This window comes from Etheostoma spectabile, chromosome 7 (genome assembly GCF_008692095.1).
Source record: "Etheostoma spectabile isolate EspeVRDwgs_2016 chromosome 7, UIUC_Espe_1.0, whole genome shotgun sequence".
Lineage (NCBI taxonomy): Eukaryota > Metazoa > Chordata > Actinopteri > Perciformes > Percidae > Etheostoma > Etheostoma spectabile.
The window spans coordinates 12,654,768-12,673,658 of record NC_045739.1 but is presented as its reverse complement, the minus strand read 5'-3'; the positions used below and the strand labels follow the sequence as shown (position 1 = coordinate 12,673,658).

The 18,891-nt window shown below is 39.9% G+C and overlaps 1 protein-coding gene across 4 annotated transcripts in view; it reads right to left on the bottom strand.

The window, feature by feature from the left end:
• clstn1 (calsyntenin 1) overlaps nucleotides 1-18,891 on the bottom strand; it is a 45,643-nt gene that overhangs the window by 7,389 nt on the left and 19,363 nt on the right. The window contains exons 2-17 of one of the 4 annotated variants that reach the window (XM_032521634.1): nucleotides 17,166-17,288; nucleotides 14,561-14,590; nucleotides 12,893-13,088; nucleotides 11,778-11,986; nucleotides 11,188-11,337; nucleotides 10,740-10,925; nucleotides 10,385-10,633; nucleotides 8,116-8,237; nucleotides 7,672-7,834; nucleotides 7,216-7,266; nucleotides 5,644-5,801; nucleotides 5,068-5,216; nucleotides 4,129-4,373; nucleotides 1,061-1,231; nucleotides 562-707; nucleotides 242-377 (exon numbers count right to left, since the gene is read on the bottom strand). In XM_032521634.1, coding sequence (XP_032377525.1) covers nucleotides 242-377; nucleotides 562-707; nucleotides 1,061-1,231; nucleotides 4,129-4,373; nucleotides 5,068-5,216; nucleotides 5,644-5,801; nucleotides 7,216-7,266; nucleotides 7,672-7,834; nucleotides 8,116-8,237; nucleotides 10,385-10,633; nucleotides 10,740-10,925; nucleotides 11,188-11,337; nucleotides 11,778-11,986; nucleotides 12,893-13,088; nucleotides 14,561-14,590; nucleotides 17,166-17,288 — 2,484 coding nt within the window. The remainder of the gene's footprint in view (nucleotides 1-241; nucleotides 378-561; nucleotides 708-1,060; nucleotides 1,232-4,128; nucleotides 4,374-5,067; nucleotides 5,217-5,643; nucleotides 5,802-7,215; nucleotides 7,267-7,671; nucleotides 7,835-8,115; nucleotides 8,238-10,384; nucleotides 10,634-10,739; nucleotides 10,926-11,187; nucleotides 11,338-11,777; nucleotides 11,987-12,892; nucleotides 13,089-14,560; nucleotides 14,591-17,165; nucleotides 17,289-18,891) is intronic. The other 3 variants (XM_032521636.1, XM_032521635.1, XM_032521637.1) reach the window with 3 other exon arrangements.

The following is an 18,891-nucleotide window of genomic DNA, read 5'->3' as shown; positions in this document are numbered from 1 at the left end:
ATACAATGGCTAGTAATAAGAAGATACGGGAGTTGTAACTTCCGGTATTCTTTTGCACTGATTCACTAGTCAAGGGCTAGCACTCCACCAATCAGACTGCCCCCTGGCCGATTCAACAAGTCAAAATGGCCAAAATGATTGCCGAAGGCTTGTCCGACTGACGACGGCACGGAACACACCAAACAGACTCAAGACACCGTCCAGACTGTCCGACGTCTAAATGTTTTACATGTTGCAGTACCTGAGGCCTGGTGAGCGTTGACCAGGTTGTGACCGGACAGATCCACAGAGGCATGATGCACAGGGTTAATGAAGTTGGGCTGCACCATAGCATTGTTGGCATGCTCCACAGGATTGGCTGTGTGGATTACATTCACCTAGAAAGAATGAAACCAGAAACACACATGTATACTGTCAAAAAACAATGTAAAAAGATCCCCATTTTAGATGTAGCTTAAGTTTTGTGAAGAGACACATTAATGTTTTGGTTAAATTAGGGCACTGCACCCCCTTGTTGTGAATGCGTCACTGTTATGTGATGTAACCTGACAAATGTCTTACCTCGACCTTGAAGTCATTGCTGATGTAGCGACCGTTCAGTTCAGAGCAGACCAGTTTGAATTTCCTGTCAAAGAGAGCCTCGGTGTGCCAGTTCTTGTAACGGATAAGATGCAGGACCTGCTCATAGTTGGCCATGGTGTTCACACCTGGAACACACAGTTTGTGTCAGAGAGAAATTTGATCAAAAAGAAAGCAGTGTGTGGTTTTAAGATTTAGAAATGTCTAAATACTATATACTAAAAAGTATACCCAAGAGACGGTGGATCTGGTAACTGACTACAAAGCACTCTAGTTGACAGTGTAAGTGCCTAAACTTTAAATACCTACACATGTACATCATACTGTAGATGGTTACATATTTCTCTTGTTTACTTCATTGGATGCTTAAGTATTAAAATAGATTTTAAACAGATTTACTTCTCATGTAAAGCAGATATTTTCTGCAAAGCTATTTTTATATCACCGCTAGGTGCTAGTTTGAACAGCTCTGTGTCCGTACCAGTGATGACGAGGCCCAGGTTAGAGGAACACATCTCCAGGGTATGCTGCTGCAGCTTGGACATGTCCACCTCCAGGCCCTCGTGCTCCCCGTCCAGCTCGTCTCCCACCACAGTCACTTCACATGTGTCCAGGTTGTGCATGATCTCTTCTGACACCACTGTCTCTTGGACTGAATGAACAATGGAGAGGAACGATTTAGAATTGTCCATTGGGCCTGTAATGTACATTTGTTGATGGTGTTAAAAGTGTTATGCATTTATTTAGGATTGCAGTCCTATTACGATTATCACGATGGAAAACATGGATCGATGCAGCTGAACCAGAAATATCGTCCTTTTTATTCCAAGCATTCTTCTTCCTTCAAAACCTGCTGTCTACATTACCCACAATACAACTCGACCACTGACAGTTGGGTCAGAGATTCAGTGTTATGCTAGTAGAAGCTAATGTGGCCTTGAGCTGTTAGCCTAAAGCAGAGATGAGAGGTGGGCTACAGAGGTCTGGTAAGATCATTTCTTTCTAATTCAACAACTCCAGATTGTTTGCATTTTCAAACTTTTTTTTGCCCCACGCCAATAGCGTACATTAAATTACGCCCCCCTTCCATTTAGCGCAAACGTTTTACTCCTTTTTGTCTGTGTTTGTGTTGGCCTACTATTTTCCTTTCCCTTGTCCCCTGGGTGGGAAATTAGCACCCGCCACCAGCCAATGGCGTGTACTTTTTCAAAGTGGTGACTTTGCCTTGTATACCAGCCACAGTGGCGGGTGGAGTGGTTTTCAGCACTAGTCCGTGACATTGATTTAAAAAATGTGGCAACATGTCCCTGGTATTAGGAGTCCCGCCGCAGAGTCAGCAGTAGCAACTGTTGAGGGCAAAGTAAAGAAAAAGAAAAGAACAAGTGGCGCATTGTGGCAAAGAAAGAACGAGGGAATGGTTAGCCTACTAGGGTTGGGCGATGTCCCCTAAATTGGCAGTTGATCAGACATACAGTTAAATGCCCTCTGTAAATAGACAATAGTACATGATGCTGCTGGTAGGGGCAGTACATTACAACTTGACCTACTTTCACTTAACTACAGTGCCGTCTAGACTCAATCAGAGCTCCGTACTATGTGAAGTGACAGTCCAGTGGAACGTTCAACAGAGCGACAGTGATAACCAAATATACCATCATTACTGAAATGAAACTACATTCTCGGTTATATTTGCACTGAATAACACATTCAATAAACAGAAACATAACTCTTGCAGCGTACATGAACAGATGCGCAATATTAGCTCACACATAAAATAGCACCCTCGTAAATTAGCCCCCTGTTGCTGACGTACATTCATAAATCCTACATAACATCCCCATCAGACTTACTTACTGATGCATGCACACGGAAGTATTCACTAAATTAGTCTAATGAGGGGATAAAGGAAATTGTGATAGCATTCCACGTTAACGCTTTTTTTCTCTTGCTCAAGATCGCTGTGTCCAAGCCGAGGTGCAGCGCATATCCTTACCGCATTAGGCCAGGTAGAGCGAGCTACTGTACTGACAGAGAGAGAGACTGTATCCCTACAAATAGGTTATACATAAGGGGGGAAAGTAGCTTCCACTTAAGGGGAAGCACATCCATGGGCACAACCCTATAGCCTACCTTACAGACAACCAGTCCACACACTGTACTTATTGTCAAACCTACTTCAGAAAATGCAAACAATTTGTTTGTTAAAGGAACAACTAACCTTAAATTAAAGGCAATAAAAGAGTCATCCAAGTCTCATTTCAAGTGCACTGCCATGTAGTGCACTTGAAATGCAAAGATGGGACCCCAGGAGTAGAGTGTGGCAATAAAGGCAATTTTTTTCACATCACTTTTTATTTGCTTATATTAATAAAATATGTATTCATAATACAAAATAATGTACTGAAGCAATTAAAAATATGCTAGTGCACTTTCTTTTATAAATTTGAATTCCGTAAAAGTGTCTGGTAAAAAATATAAGTGGCTGGTAAAATTGGGCATCCACCAGCCAATGTGGCTAAAAAGTTAATTTCCCAACCTGCTTGTCCCACTGTACTTGTGTAAAGCATCCTAGTAAAGTTATTACTACGTCGGTTGCTACAACAAACTCTTAATGCTTTGGCTCGTGAAACAGTGACAGTGATACCTGGTTTAACTCACGAGACATCCAAAGTAGGCTAACTTGCCGTATGCAACAATGCATCTGTAACTTATTCTCTTATTGTAAATGAAAGATTTTCTGTCTGAGCAAAACATTCATCGCTACTATATGACCTCCCAGTAACGCTAACTCAGTAATCTACAGTGGGCAATACAGTGCCGCAAAGAAAAGACCTTTTTCACAGCAGGTGTGGTAAAAACACTACCACTTTTGTCCAAACAGGCAATCTTCTCCATTTTGCTTGAGTACCAAATTAATCTTTCATCCACAGTTTGCACCTTTTGACTCTGTGGAAGCTGCTATTAATTGATTCTTAGCCATCTACTGTGACATCTATTGTTTGTTGGTTGTGGAAGGTGGGGCTGGGTAATGCAGGTAATAGCAACAGATTTCTGTAAGCCCTTTTGTCCCATATGGCCTGCTGTTCACCACAGGACGTTGCATCTCCCTGTATCTGTGTCACGTCTATTGTCTCTCCACGTCTTAGCTCACATACAAGCCTAACAGATGGCTGGCTGGTCACTGCCCCTCCCTCCCATAAAGTAGTAAACAACTTGTCCCTTTCTCCCTCCCTCTCGGTCTGTCTGTCCAATCCCTTCGGCCTCCAGGCATAATCCTCAACATTACCTGCTACTGTTCGTCTACACTGCTATCAACTGTACAATCACACTTGGTGCCTAAGGTAATTCAACCAAGGCAACCACTGTGTATTGCAATTCCTCAGACGGAACAAGACTAAGATTACATATGTGGTTGTTTGAAGTATAAAGTGTATATAAATCAGAGGATGAGCTGACAACTAATCCACTAAAAATTGGTTAGCTATATCTACAAATTCCATATACCATTATCTGGGTTTAATGTAGGGGTCATATGTGCATTTCTCTCACCCGTAGGGTCATCATCAGCTCCTTCTGTTGCTTCAGACTCAGTGTCGGCCTCCACTTCGCGGGTGATTGTGCTCACGATGCGTAGCTCGGGAAACAGCGTCACACCTTCCTGGCTCTCAAATTCGGCAGCGCTGCGAGCGAAGTGGTCGATGCCGCTCAGGCTGATCTTGGGCTCTTCGGGCTGCAGGACCATCACATAACCTTCCGCATCTGGCACTGTTACGCAGGACTCCTCGTTGAAGCATCTGAGGGGAGATTAAAGTTAGCAACCTGAATCGTTTATTATTTTTTGATTAAGTTGCTGGTTCTCCCTCTGCTTTAAAATACATAAGGGGCTGCTTCCTTAATTTGATGTATGTCTGATTCAGGCAGGGTGAGGGGGAAAGACAAAATCCTGAGATGGACTCTTACAGCTTCAGAACAAATATGACAAATTAAAGTGAATACATTAGAGTTGCCCTCATAGGTAGAAAGTTACGGTATAAGGAAAATTAATAATTTTGTCTAATAATAGCCCAGTCGACCCAGTGAAACTCTGCTGATACAGATTTGTGCATATGCAAATAAGAAGCAATGTTAAACTGCAACACTGGAACTGATCTTAAGAGTCGTCTCAGCAGAAACCCGAGTCTTAATACATTCTTTTCATATATCATCTGTAATTGTAAAGCTGTTTTGTTATTCACATTTCATTCCCTGAATTTATCATTGTTAGAAAATAGAAAACTGAAAAACAAAATTCAGAATCTTACAGCTTCTCTGTCATTCTCCAACCCTTAAACATTTCATGTTTACTCTCTTTGTCATGGAAATTAGGAAAAACTACTGACCAGATCTATTTTACCTCATGAAACCATCCTTATATTTAAAGCAGAAAGAACCTGTTTCACAAACAAGATCATAACTCCTGGGGAAGTATTTTTGGCTTCTGCTACTTACTTGACTGTGGTAGAGATGCGAAGGTGCCTGATGCCAGGGGTTGGGAACTGGCGGGAGTTCAAGTAGGAGATGTGCTGCATGACTTTGTCAAAGGCATCAATGTCATCGCCCTCCACAGTCAGAGAGGACTGGTTGGGGTTGAACTCAACCTGAGAGAAGAAATCAAGTTGAGTCATTTGAGGTAAGATTGTCTAATGCCATGCTTACACGCAAAAATGTGTTAGTGTGATACTAAGCTATTAATAAAAGTCATTTAACATGTGTCACACAAAGCACTTGCACCCATAGTCCAGGATAACCTGTCAATGCTAACCATACAGCGGAAATGGTCAATTTTTGGCTGATATACATTTAATTCACGTTGTCTGTCCTTTAAATGACCTTTTTAGGGTTATTTTTTAATTCACACTTAAATCCAATCTGTGAAGGATTTGAGAGCACACTTTGCTTCTTCTACTAGGATCCCAAACCTAAAAGGTTTGCAACCACTGAGTTGGACCGTCATCTTGATGTCCAGATCCAGCCTGATTGAGGTTGAATTTGTTTCCTGTCTCTAAAACACTGTGCTCTCCTCACCTTGACAGCTGAAGCTACCTCCTCAGGCAGCTGCACGTCCAGTCCTTCCTTGCAGGTGTACAAACAGTCAATCACTTTCTTGTTCTCCAGCTTGCCAGAGCGGATCATCAGCCCCGCTAGGTTCCCTCGGAAAAACTGGGTCATTCGAGCATTTCCACCTGGGTACATAAGGATAGTGAAGAGGAGAAGCAAACAGAACACACACACATAAAAAAACTAGATAGTCAAGTGTACATTCCACTAACTTCACCATTTCTGGGCTGGTGATTCAAGCATGCTGTCTCAATGTGCAAAGCTGGCGTGAATGGCGTTCATGCAAGTTAGTATGTGTGCCCTTACAAGGCCGGAGGCCTATTGAGGGAGACAGGAGAATGATGGATGAGCTTATACACGCCGTGTGCATGCAACATCTGCATTAACCAAGTGAAAGGCTGCTATACTGTGGAATACAAACACTGAAAAGACAAAGGTATTTACTAAGATAATGGTAAAATGAATCCTCTTTAGTCAGTTTATTTTCACAAAATAATAGAATCATCTGAAGGACTGCAAAATGTTTAAAATACACAGAAAGGATGAGCCTTGACATTTTAGTATACTAGTGTTCCAGTATTGCTGTGAGGTGCATTAATCCTTTTGAATAAAGGCCGTTTTATGCTTCTGCATCAACTCCACACTGTAGCTACGCCGTCTCTCCGGCAGAGTTGTGACCCTTGCGGAGTTCTGCATCGGGGTTGAACGTGTTTCTTTTTTTTGTTTTCTGACCAAGGTGGGAAATCTGCAGCAGGAAAAGTTAACCCTCTTCTTGATTTCATGTTGTTTATGGAGAAGGAACTAGGAAATGAGTAGGTGGAAATACAACGACATGCGTCACTGTGACGTGTTGTTCCATTTTTCGAGAGGTGCACATCCGGCTACGGTGTAGGATACAGCGTAGACACAGAGGGGGCGCCGATTCTACGCAGAACCATAAAACGGCCTTAAGAAGTGAAACAACTGTCTTCTTGTTGAACCATAATTAGTATAAGTCTGCGCCACTGCACCTAGACCTCTGCATCTCAAAGTCACACAGTCATCCAACAGTGTGAGAGTGTGAGTGTGTGTGTGTGTGTGTGTGTGTGTGTGTGTGTGTGTGTGTGTGTGTGTGTGTGTGTGTGTGTGTGTGTGTGTTGCTGTAGCAGTGTTATCTGATCTGGAGGAGTAACCACTTCTAATGCAAAGGTCATGTTCTGAAACAGCTATCACAACAAAATGCTGCACCCGGCTCAGGGTTATGTGCTCATTATATGTCCACTTCTGCTGTGATTGTGTATTAACTGCCTGGCTGCTGCAGTGAGGAGAGCGTAAAAATAGAGAATGAAGATAACGCAAAAAAAATGATGCAGGCAGCATTAAAAAATAAAACTCATCAATACTGCATCATGCTCCAAACAGTTATGAATAAACAAATATTTCTGCATCTAGAATGTGTAAGAATCATTCTAGTTGAAATGAAATGAGGATGCAGTTAGCTTGGTTGACCACTGTGGACACATGGATATATTTGAGGAGTAAGGGAAAGATTTGAGCAACCTGAGGTGGGCTCAGAGACTGACTCAGTGTCATTGTCATGTCCTGAGTTGTCTGTAAAGGACAGAAACAAGAAAGCAAGGAGAGACAGGGAGGTTGGTTGAGGATCTATAGTACAGATTCAGATGCTAAATACGAGGCCATGGTGCATCATTTGAGAATCTAACAAAGAGTTAATAAAATAACATGCACAATACATTTTTACACAAGCTCTAATCAAACACATTATATGATAGATTAATTATAGATTTTCAGGTAGCATTAAAGCACCTTTTATTATTTTAGCCCCCAAAAAAAGCAAAATGTTACAGAAACCAAAAGACATTCAAATCTTTTCTCTACAATGTATCTGTGCTTCAGATTTATTTGTAAACTAATACATGTTGTCAAATAGAGAATTACAGTACGGTTCATTCCATTTTCAGAGCATTCCACCAAAAAATGTATTAAAAAGTTTACCTTGCCAGCAGGCACCAATGGTAAGCTGAGTTTCAATCTTGGAGGAGTGCAGTGGGTAGTCCTCTGTAACCAAGAAGGGCTCAAAGGTAGTTCCATCCACAAACAGAGACACAGTGGGGAACTCCACATTCAGCACATAGTGATGCCACTCTTTGTCACACGCCTGTAAAGAACACAACCGAGGGAATGAAAATAATAATACCTTTTATTTATGAGCGCCTTTCTGGACACTCAAGCTCACCGTACAAGACAATAATAATGATAATAATAATAGTAATAGTAACAACAAACAGAACATTACTTAGTACAGATCACGTTCATATGCAAGTGTGATAAAGAAGCTGGAATGTGGACTGTAAATGTTACATAGTGTTGTGTAACTAACTTTTTTCTTGGTTAAATTTCATGTGACACAGCGTATCAGCCTTTAAACTCTAAACAGACCTGGTCGAGTTTCCAGTGAAACTCGGCTGGTTTGTAGTTCTCGGCCTCTGATGGATCCTGACGGAGGAGGAGGATCAGCCTGCAGTTATGGACATACAGCGAGTAGTGGTGTCTATTCATCTCTGCAGTGGAGAAAATGAGAGGGGAGATCTAGATATGAAACTGTAGCTCTAAACTGTAAATGCCAACGTGGAACTGACTATCTCAATATTAGGGGTGTTCAAAAAAATCGATTGGTATTCAAATTGCGATTCAAGCTCTACCGATTCAAAATCGATTCAGAGAATTCCCAAAAAAATCAATTCATATTTAAAAAATAATTTTAATTTAATTTATTTTATTTTTTATTGTATGTCTACTGCAATCACATGATAGCTAGATAGATACTTTATTGTAGCTTACAGCCATCACACACACACACACACACACACACACACACACACACACACACACACACACACACACACACACACACACACACACACACACACACACACACACACACACACACATTCATCATAACAGGATTTTAAAATAACAAATCCACATGGATATTTAACTATATATATATATAAAAACTGTGAATTGTTTTTTGAATCAAAAATCGATATTGTGAGCCTAAAACTTGAATTGTGTCATTTTCTGAATCATACACCCCTGCTGAATATATGTGAATATTTAAATTAAGCTGTTGAATCTTCTGTAGAGGCTATGAGAAACAATGAAGCAACTACCACACAATAACATTAAAGATAAAAAGGTGTCTAACCTGTGGTTTACTGTTACATTTACCACTGATGACTACACAAAAAGAGGGCAGTAAATTACTTTTAAACACTCTAAGTTACAAGCACAAGCATGTAGCTGTATAATGATGAAATATGTGACTACTGGAATTTGTCATCAGCCCTTTCCAATTTCATAATTCACAAACATGTCTGAACAATACGGGTTCTCACGGTGGCAGAAAAGATTTGCAACCAGTTTCACAACCAATTCCTATTAACAAATGTACTGTTCTCTAACCTGGAAATGCAACCATAGGTCATTTTCGTGGAGGAAAAGAACAGAAATCAGAAAGTCAAGATTTATTTGTACATGTAATCTTTGTACCAAACAGCAAATGGCTGTTAGATTAACAAGATGTACAGTATGTTTGTCAATAAATATCCTTAGACTAAGTATATTACAAAATCTAATTAAAAATCAATTGTATGATGCTATACACTGAGAGCATCAGGTTATAGGTCTATATAATTGGATTGTGGAGTTATCATTCATTTACAGACCTTAAAGCATATGCCTTCCTCTCAATTGATTAAGATAATCAAAAACAACAACAGGGCACCCTTTTAGGAATATAGTAACATATCTTTCGAAAATATGAAGAAAAAAAAACATTTGCTAAACCCAACATCACACATACAGATTTGTCTGGATTTTGTTATATACAGTATGTGTGGGATAATTAAGTGTCTGGTCAGACACCCTGGTGACTTATGATTATGCATTTAAAGGAACCATTATTTTTATCAAAAAATAACCAACAGATTAATTCAATAATGAACATAAATGTTCTGTGGTCAAATTTGTGGTCCAAAATTCCAAGCCCATGCTTTACAGTTTTTGGTGTTTAACATGTAGCTTCAGTATTAAACTAAAAAAATAAAATGTAAAAGAAATTAACTGAATGTGAGACATTTATGTTTCTGTGTATGCGCTGAATGGAGGTCATAAATGGTGCCGATATCATGATTTTGGGAGCTTCCTGTCCAGGGCACAGCGTCTGATGTAATCCTTCTTATATAAGCAGTCAAACAGAAGCTGATGAACTGCCTCTCACTGACAATGGCAGAGACTTTACAGTCAATAAGATCTAGAAGCTTGTGACCAGTGATCACACACAAAATTTAAAGCTAAAAAAAGCTAAAGGCTTTTTTTATTGGACGCATATTTTGAGACACCATATGTGCAAAATAACTTTTAGTCAAAGTAGTTATCATATAGTGAAATTCTTTGTATTAGAAAACATGGCAATCAGTGAGGGAGTGATAGCGGGTTTATATCTATATTATGGTGGGTCAGCTTCCCTTTTGTTTATTATGCCTTTAATTATGTGTTTTACAGTTGACTAACTGAAAACAAATATATAACCTCAAGAAAGATTTTCACCAAAAGTCCAACTAGAGCATTGACACAGTCCAGGTGCAACTAAAATGTTTATTTTAGACAACTTTCAAACAGTTCTACTCTTCCTCAGGGACGTTACCTGTCTTGTCAGAGTTGCAGAGGATGGTCTCCTTCTCATGGGCCCCGGGGCCATGTCTCATCCACACAGAGATAGTGAAGGGCTCCTTTAGGCTGGTGCTCACCATGCCATCAGGAACCTTGATGGCCTGAGTGCCATTGAACTCAAACACCTGGTCACTGTCGTGCCCGTTATCGGTAGGCAGCCCTACCGTCCAGTTGGCAGAGCTGCTGGGTGTAGGCAGAAGCTCCACGGTGCCGGAGCTGGCTCCTAAAAAACAATCAAAGAGGACAAAGGCATTTACATTGGCCACTTGGATTTCCTAATAAGAATATCACTACTGACAATAATAATTTCCAGTGGAGCAATTACTTACCGCACAGCTTGTGCAGTGACTTCTCAGAGTAGGTATCACGATCGCAGCCCTTCCCAATATGGTTGGTTTCCAGTTCAATGTTGGCTCGGATAGATGTGATTGGCTCATCACAGGTCTCCAAGTGCATGCTGGGGAAAAGATCCAGGCTACCTGTGCCAGGCTCGTATTCAATCCTCTTATTGAAACCTGAAAGACGAAGCCAGAAGTAGGAAAGAATTAAAAGGACAGCAGTCAATACAGGGGCTGTCAATAGTACTTACTCATTAAGAAGTACTTCAGTTCTTTTAAACATAATAAAAGACTTTGTAGATTAAAAAAGTTAAATGACCTTTTTGACAATTGCAGCTTGTGTGGACTCTGCATCAATGGATTGCTTTTTTTTTCAACACAGAGACACACCAACGGTGATGTTTGGCGAGGTACATAGAGTAGAGGAGAGCTTTGATACCTTGCCAGCTGGGTTTGCAGGTGGGCTTGACGCTGATCTTGACCAGAACGTCCTCGGAAGCACGGTTCTTTCCACAATCGTAGGCAGTCACAGTCAGCTTGTACATGTGCTCTTTGCCGTAGCTCAGTTTCTCCGTGTTCTTGATGAATCCTGAGTGAAGCATGGAAAAAGAGAGAGCGTGAGGGACGCTCTTTGTTTAATTTCAAAGCTGCAGCTGTGCTAGAATTTTTAAACTTTAGCTGATAAGCAGCACACCAAGAAAGTATTTTCAAATATTTTCAAAGGCTGCCAAATTTAAATCTTTGCTAAATGGTCAAGCTGAACTAACTGGCTATACAGTAATTGACCTCTTTGAAAAGCCTGACAATCTGATATGGTTTGTATTGGCTCTTTCATTTAGTTTTACAAGACACAAAGATAAAAAAAAACCACAAATGACCAAATGGGGTTACGTTTCAAGAAGACCGTCATCGTCTCACAAGGCAACAAGCTACCTTGAATTCTAAATGACAGTTCAATGTGATGTGTCTTACGCATGCACTGCAGGGTTTACCCAACATCCATTAAAACAATGCTGCATAGGTTCTTACCATCTTTGTCGACGGTGAAGGGCACATCAGGGGTGACAATCTCGTAGTTGCAGATTTGGCTAAACTGGAAAGAACAATCTGCGTCCACTGCTTCCACCTTCAGGATGCTGTCATACTTCTTTCCCTCGATAACGGTGGCTTTATAGGACTTCTCCTTGAACACTGGCGAATACTCATTGATGTCATTCACCTGGATGTGGACAGTGGCCCTGAAATGGACATGCTTGAATTAGGACACTGTCAGCTAGGGATGTTCAAAGACGTACTTACTTAAAAGAATGTGACAACTGTTTTTCAATGACATGTCAAATTAGTCTTGTTAAGTAAAAAGTACTTTTTGTGGGTCAGCACCTTTACTTCTTAAAGATTATTTTGTGGTATTTTAGGCACTTTTTAGGTACTTTATTTCTGACAGAACATCTTGGACTTGAAAAGTCTCCACTGAGTTGAGGACTAAGCCGCTATATATGAGCGTGTGCTCTACCAGGCGAGCTACCAATGGGGGTAAATTCTTATTTAACCTGGTACATTATAAGAAATATTTTAGACTAGCTTCGTGCTTGTGCAATTTACAGCGTAAGTGCTCGCTTATATCCAAGCAAAATTGGTATTGTTACTAAAACTTCTCGATCCTAAGTGATATCAAATTGAAAATGTAATCAAATCAGGACCTTGTGAGCAGGAATCAAATCTAATCGGGGAATCGTATACCTAGACTCCTCTATTGATTAGTCTACCGTATTTTCTCCATTCATCATTTTGTTTATAAAATTCCACTTATTTCCTACAGCCAAAGGTGCCATTTTCAGTTGTTCAGTTTTAACTTAGAGCACTTTGAATTGCCTGATTACTGAAATGTGCCATACAAATAAAGTTGCATTGCCTTACCAACAGTTGAAAACCTAGAGACATTCATTTTTTAAATTACTGAAACAATTGATTGACTAATTAAATAATTGTTGCAGCTCTAAGCTCACCTCATCTGAATGCTCATATGAATGCAAAACTTGTTGATTGTTTTAACTGCAGTCAAACTATACAGAATGTGGTTAAGACAGGAAAATTAGGATTCAAATCAGGAACAGACGCTTCTGAACTCGCAGAGGTTAACTCACTTGTGGGATTTCTTCATGTTGGCACCATCAGGACCCTCTCCACAGTCATAGGCTTGGATGGTGAAGGTGTGCTCTTTCTGCAGCTCGCAGTCCAGTTTGTCCTTGGCCCGGATAACCCCCTCGCCAGTGGACTTGTCCAGGACCACTGCCTCGAAGGGGACATTCTGCCCATGGATCCTGAAGCCGCAAATCTCACCTGAACACGCCAAGACAGAATTCTCTCAGAATGACTGACGTCAGGTGTGAAATTTTGTTGTTCAAATGAAAAATTATGTTAACAACAAAACCATAAATTCACGCAAAAAAAAGATCAGCCACGGGTTTTGGGTGCCAGGGAGTTGTAGATAGGGGTGGGTGGTGTCTGTGGAGGAAGCCCAAAAGCACTGTCATATGGGTGAGGGGTTGGGTGAGGGTGTGGGACATTTAGTATTGTAGAAGACGGAGTGTCTTTTCCAAGCCACTTGAAAACATTGCATCCAGTCATGCAGGCAGAAACCGAAAAGATATGGACAGGCATTTTACACGGGTACTTAGGATTTTAGAAATCAAATTTATAAAACCAAGCCCAAAAAGTAAGTACATAGAGAACAGTATTTAAAGGGAAGATCATTTATCTTAATTACAGCTTATTATATGGTAGAAACAAAAATTAACATAAATAAAATAAACAAAAAATTGTATTTTCAATAGAGCATTATAGCCTAGTGATAAGCACAAATGCATTAAACAAAGCCCAAAAATGTCTGCGAAAAGAAAAAAAATCGTAGACAATACCTTTGAAAATGTTTTATCTTAATCAAAGAAAGTCTTCCTGTGTAATTTCGCCTTGCACTCAAAACTAGTGCAAAATAAATCAATATCAAATTAAAATCATAAGAGAACTTAACTGCTACAATAGCAGTAATCAAACAAAAATACTGGATGAGAACTGGGGTTAGAAATATCAACTTGCTTGACATCCACATCAAATGACAACTGCAGTCATGCTAATGGTAGAGATTAGTGGTGGAGAATTAACTCAATAAATCCACTGAGGCAAAGATGCAACAACAGAAACTTTGTAGCAGAGAGAGTTTGCATTAGTTAACAATCTCAGCAGTTAAAGACTTTCATGTCAGAAAAGTCCACAGGAGTCACTGTACCTGCATGGATCTGATTGCAGAAAGGCACCATGAACAAGGATGATGTCTTTAAGACATTCACATTACAATACAAATTCTAGTGTCAATTTCTGCTCCAATTGCCATGGGTGTTTAGAGGTTGTGAAATCATCTTATATTATTAAATATAGCAATAATTTGCCTTTTCTTCCATATTTTTTAATTAACAGAATTGGACAAAATGGCCGCAAAGTGACTGAAAACTCCTGTTTTAAAGCAGCTTTCCGTTTCCTGGTGACAGCTGAAAAACTGTTAGGGTCTGCAAACTGCAATGGATGTCTCATGCACAGATATTTCTAAGTACAGTCAGCCCCACATCACACTTTTCATCCAGCTGTTGGAAGTCTAAAAAATTGAGGGTGAGAAAAACATAAAATCGAGAAAACCAAATGGGGAGATTACAGAGCATGGCAGGAATTTCTGTGTAAAAGTGTGGATGCTGTTTTTTTGCGTTAGTGGGTTAATAGTAACAACTAAGCACAAGGCAGAAGAAAGAGCCCAAGATCACCTTCTTTAGTGAGGGTCACCTCAAAACTCTCTAAAGGGAAGGGAGAGAAGATAAACTCAGATCAGTTAAAGAAATGTTAGGATCCCAGAGAGAAAACAGAGAGGACAGGAAGAAAACATACCCTTGCTATAAGCTTACAAAATCAAAAATATTCAGTTCTCACAAGAAAAATGTCTTCTGCCAGTTGAAAGAAAGGAAGGATTAAAATACTTATGAAAAGCCGGTTCTGTTTTGCAGTTTTATTAATGGCTCAGGAACTCTTTTTAGAAGAAGCAAGTAGTGAGAAAGACAGAACATCCAATTGCAAGCGACAGCAATCTCACTCTTTTATGTCAGCATGTTTTGGGGGATTCTGGACTTTTAACAAGTGTGTCGTATTTCTTAACACTGCACAGTGTTCATGTGGAAAACTAATGGATGGATTTATTAATTCAATTTCATAATTAAAAATCCATACTACAAGATAAGATGCAACTTGGGAGAACAAATAAATAAGTCCTTTTCTGCTTGGCTGTTTGTTTTGAAGGCCTGTCAGTGCCTCCAGTGGGTTGGACCTGGTAATTTGTTTTTCACCTACTAAACAATTAGAAATGGATTTCACATGAGAGACTGCTGTTCAGGGCCAGTCATGCAGTGGGAGTTGTGAGGCTACAAGTTTAACACAGCTCTAATGACCAGATCACACCAGGGCTTCAGGAGTTCTTCACTGCTCAACACAGGCCGCTCAGCTCCGCCTGGGGTCAGCCATCACAATGATTGTTACGTATTCATTTACAGCCTTGACCTGCAGTGGTCATTTAACCACTGGCACTAAATAAATACAGTGGATTATGATCTGATAATATTAAGTGGTTAAGAAATCAATATGCTGCATATTCTTTGGCATCCATTTGCAGGAACTGTGTTGCAGAAACAAAGACGTCTAATGTTCCAACATGAATCAAATAACCCAGATCTGGTGGGTAAATGCTCCCTGCTTTGTGCTCCTCGCTTCTTTTAGAGCACAGTCATCCATAAACACAGAGTTAATTTTCAAGTTAGCAAGAGCCTAAGTTTCAACTAGTTTCTCGGCCTGAATGAACTCACCAAAACAGATAAAGACAAAATTAAAGCTAATCCCACAGCACATTACTCTAAATACACACACAAACTCATTCAGTGGATCCTCATTCATGCTAAATATTTACATACTCACACTAATCTGATTTGAGAGCCTGTGATTGGAATTCTTTTGTGGGTCAGCTTTACAGTGAACCTTCTGTGTTGGCACAGATGTGGTGACTAGTGACTAGAAGGAGGCTGGCAAGACAGAGCTGGTTAGCCTTGTTGCCACGTGAAGCCAAATTGCTTGCTCCGTCTCGAGAGAGCTAGTTCACAAGAACACGCAGTACATTCGCAAAGCCCTGCTCATCGAAAAGGGAGCCCCAGCTGAAAGGAGTGGGAGCACCAAGCTCTGTATTCAACGCTAATTTACTGTGAAAGGAGACAAACATGCAGAGAATGGGCATATTATTCAACTACATGCCGTTCAGAAATGATGGGCCTCTTGCTGAAGATGTCCACCTTAAAAACTGCATGCTGAAAGGCCAAAGAGCAACAATGAGATTTCACATAACTTTGTGAAGAATATTACATTTGGCATCTCCTCTTACAGGCATGTGGATGTTAAAGCCTTACTTACTAAATCAGAGAAGTAATCTGAGATTATAGAAAACCGTTATATCAAGTATTTAGAGCGCTGAGTGTGAAGGGACAAGCAGACGAAGGATCACACAACTCATGCTATGAGAAATGGTAGGAAATCATTTCCAGTGCTGTGGTGTTTTGAATCCTGGCCAGATTCAACCCTGGTGTGATCAAAACCCCCAGAGTGAATGCTGCCTACTAATTGTGCCTCTCCCACTGTAAGGAAAAAAAAAAAAAAAAACATGAAAGAGTATTTTGATTGGAATATTAAAAGGGCCAATCTGGAGAATATGGCAGCCAGCTGTATGTCAGTATGACTGGCAGTCATAAAAGTCTAATGTGCAGAATGCCATTGAGTAACATTTAGTCCACTACCAGGAGTTCATAAATGAGGATTCAACAATAAGCAAAGTTGATCACTCCTTCACTACTAAGTGAACATTTGATTTGAATAAGCATTTAATCTCCAATATAACCTATATATCACAGAAATAATGAAATACCCTGAAGAGAGAGGGGCCTTCATATACTGTATTAACCTTGACATACTCGTGATTTCAAAGCATTATGCTGAGGCTAGATTTGAGGTTGTATTTGGATGTTATATAAAGCTTTTTTGGGGGGTTTGTTTAAAAGAATCATTAGTTCTGTTTATGAATAGTCCATTGGCAAACAGATTACATGTCATTAAACGTCAATGTCTTCATCTATAAATCCAATTCTATGAAATTTGCATTATTGACGGATGAACAGATTTTCTGCATACATTACACGTAACACAATTTTAAAGCTTTAATGGTACAAAGCAATTCATATGTTTTCTTTTTCATTTATTGTGAAATGAGTCATTCCAAGGAAAGTGAAGCTGAGGGAGTAAGGACTAGCAGCAGCAGCAGCAGCATTAAACCTCCTCTCTCACCTGCGTAGCGTAGAGGAGCATCCTTGTCCAGTGCAATTAGAGGAGGGTCCAGAAGTACTTTGTCATCGTTTTCCGTTACGATCCCGTGGTACGTCGTCTCGATCCATGGTTTGTGCTTATTGACTGTGAGAAACAGAGAGAGGAATTGTCAGTGTCTATAAAAAAAGTCAGATGTCCTGAAAGGCAACTCGTTTTTCTCTTGCCGCCACTAGATAGCAATTTACATATTTTTTCCTTTGCTTTTAATAATTAGATTATCTGGTTTCTCATTTTGTTATTTTCACTTTTGTCTTTCTTCCCAATGCAACTTAAGTATATTTTTAATGATGTTTTAGGTGTATTTAATATTGTTTTTAGAAGCACCAACAACACACAATGAAGGGATCAGCCACGACAGGAACGAGCAACCATGAGCCAAGGAGGACCAAGACTGTGCAGGGTTACAGCTGGTGGAACGTTTGCTGGGGGGGAAAATCAACTGCTCTTGAACCTTCATTGCACATCAATCATTCTCCATCCTAAATGCAATGTCCAATGGTTCAATTTATCCAAACTGAAGACAAATTCTTTCAAAGTGGTTTTAGGAAAGCACTTTCTACGCCAGTAATGTTTCAAGACACAGACAGAACCACAATCCACATCAGTTAATGGCTTTTGACAGGGGCATTACATGTATGATAAAGGCTCTGGCTATTAATTTCAGGCCTGTTTTTGGAGCCAAAGTTGGGTTGTTCAAAGCTTTGTGTACTAGTCGGCCTGGGAAGCATCCCAGCTGCAGACAGGACTCTGTTGTAGCTCGTGGCTGCAGAAAAAACTGCAGTGAGTGACATATTTGGGCTGGCTTACAAAACAGCACCGACGCAGTGGAGATGCAGCTCTCTTACAGCCAATATGTGCTCACTCCAGAGCCAGACGAGAGGATGGCATTCCTGTGCTACTGATCCGCAAAGATGCTAACTCCGGCTGACAGTGCACTGTGAGGAATACATACACTGGGAGTGTACCATGTACCACCAGGTACAATTCCTGATGACAAGACGGTAACAACATAAGCAAGTATTCCAATTTTCTATATATATATATATATATATAAATAAACACACAACTGTTTGACTGTATTTTGGAATGATAATTTTAGTTCAGGCACAATATCATATTTTGTTATAATATTTACATGTATACAATATCATTTAGCCTAATGTTAATGAGAGCTGTGGACTGCAACCATTACATAATTGCTTTATGCAAGACCTATTTACAAGCAACTCCTCTTTTTTACTCCTTGATCACATGGATTGAGTAAAATCTTTGAAAATATTGCATCATTTTCTCAAAAAAGATGAAGCTACTTAAGAATGTAGGAAATTCAGAGCTTGTTTAAATCATCTGCTCTGTTCAGACATCCAGCCTTTCTGTCCTCACCCTAACCCTATTGCCTTTATTTAGAAGGTCATTTTAATGTAAACAGTCAATGTGGTCACGTCATGCATTAAAGCTAATCCATGCTTACAATGAATTGCTGTGATAGCCTAATCAATAAATGGTAGGAAATCCCAGACAAGGGCAGGAAACTGTTCTGGTTATGTAATAATTCATCTGGGGTTGTCAATGACCTTTTCATAATTTATGAAGCATCATAATTTTTAAGTGGTTTTATAGGCGCTTATGTATTATTTCATTTCAACGCATTTGATATAGCATAAAGCTATAGTGCGTAATTTCTGTT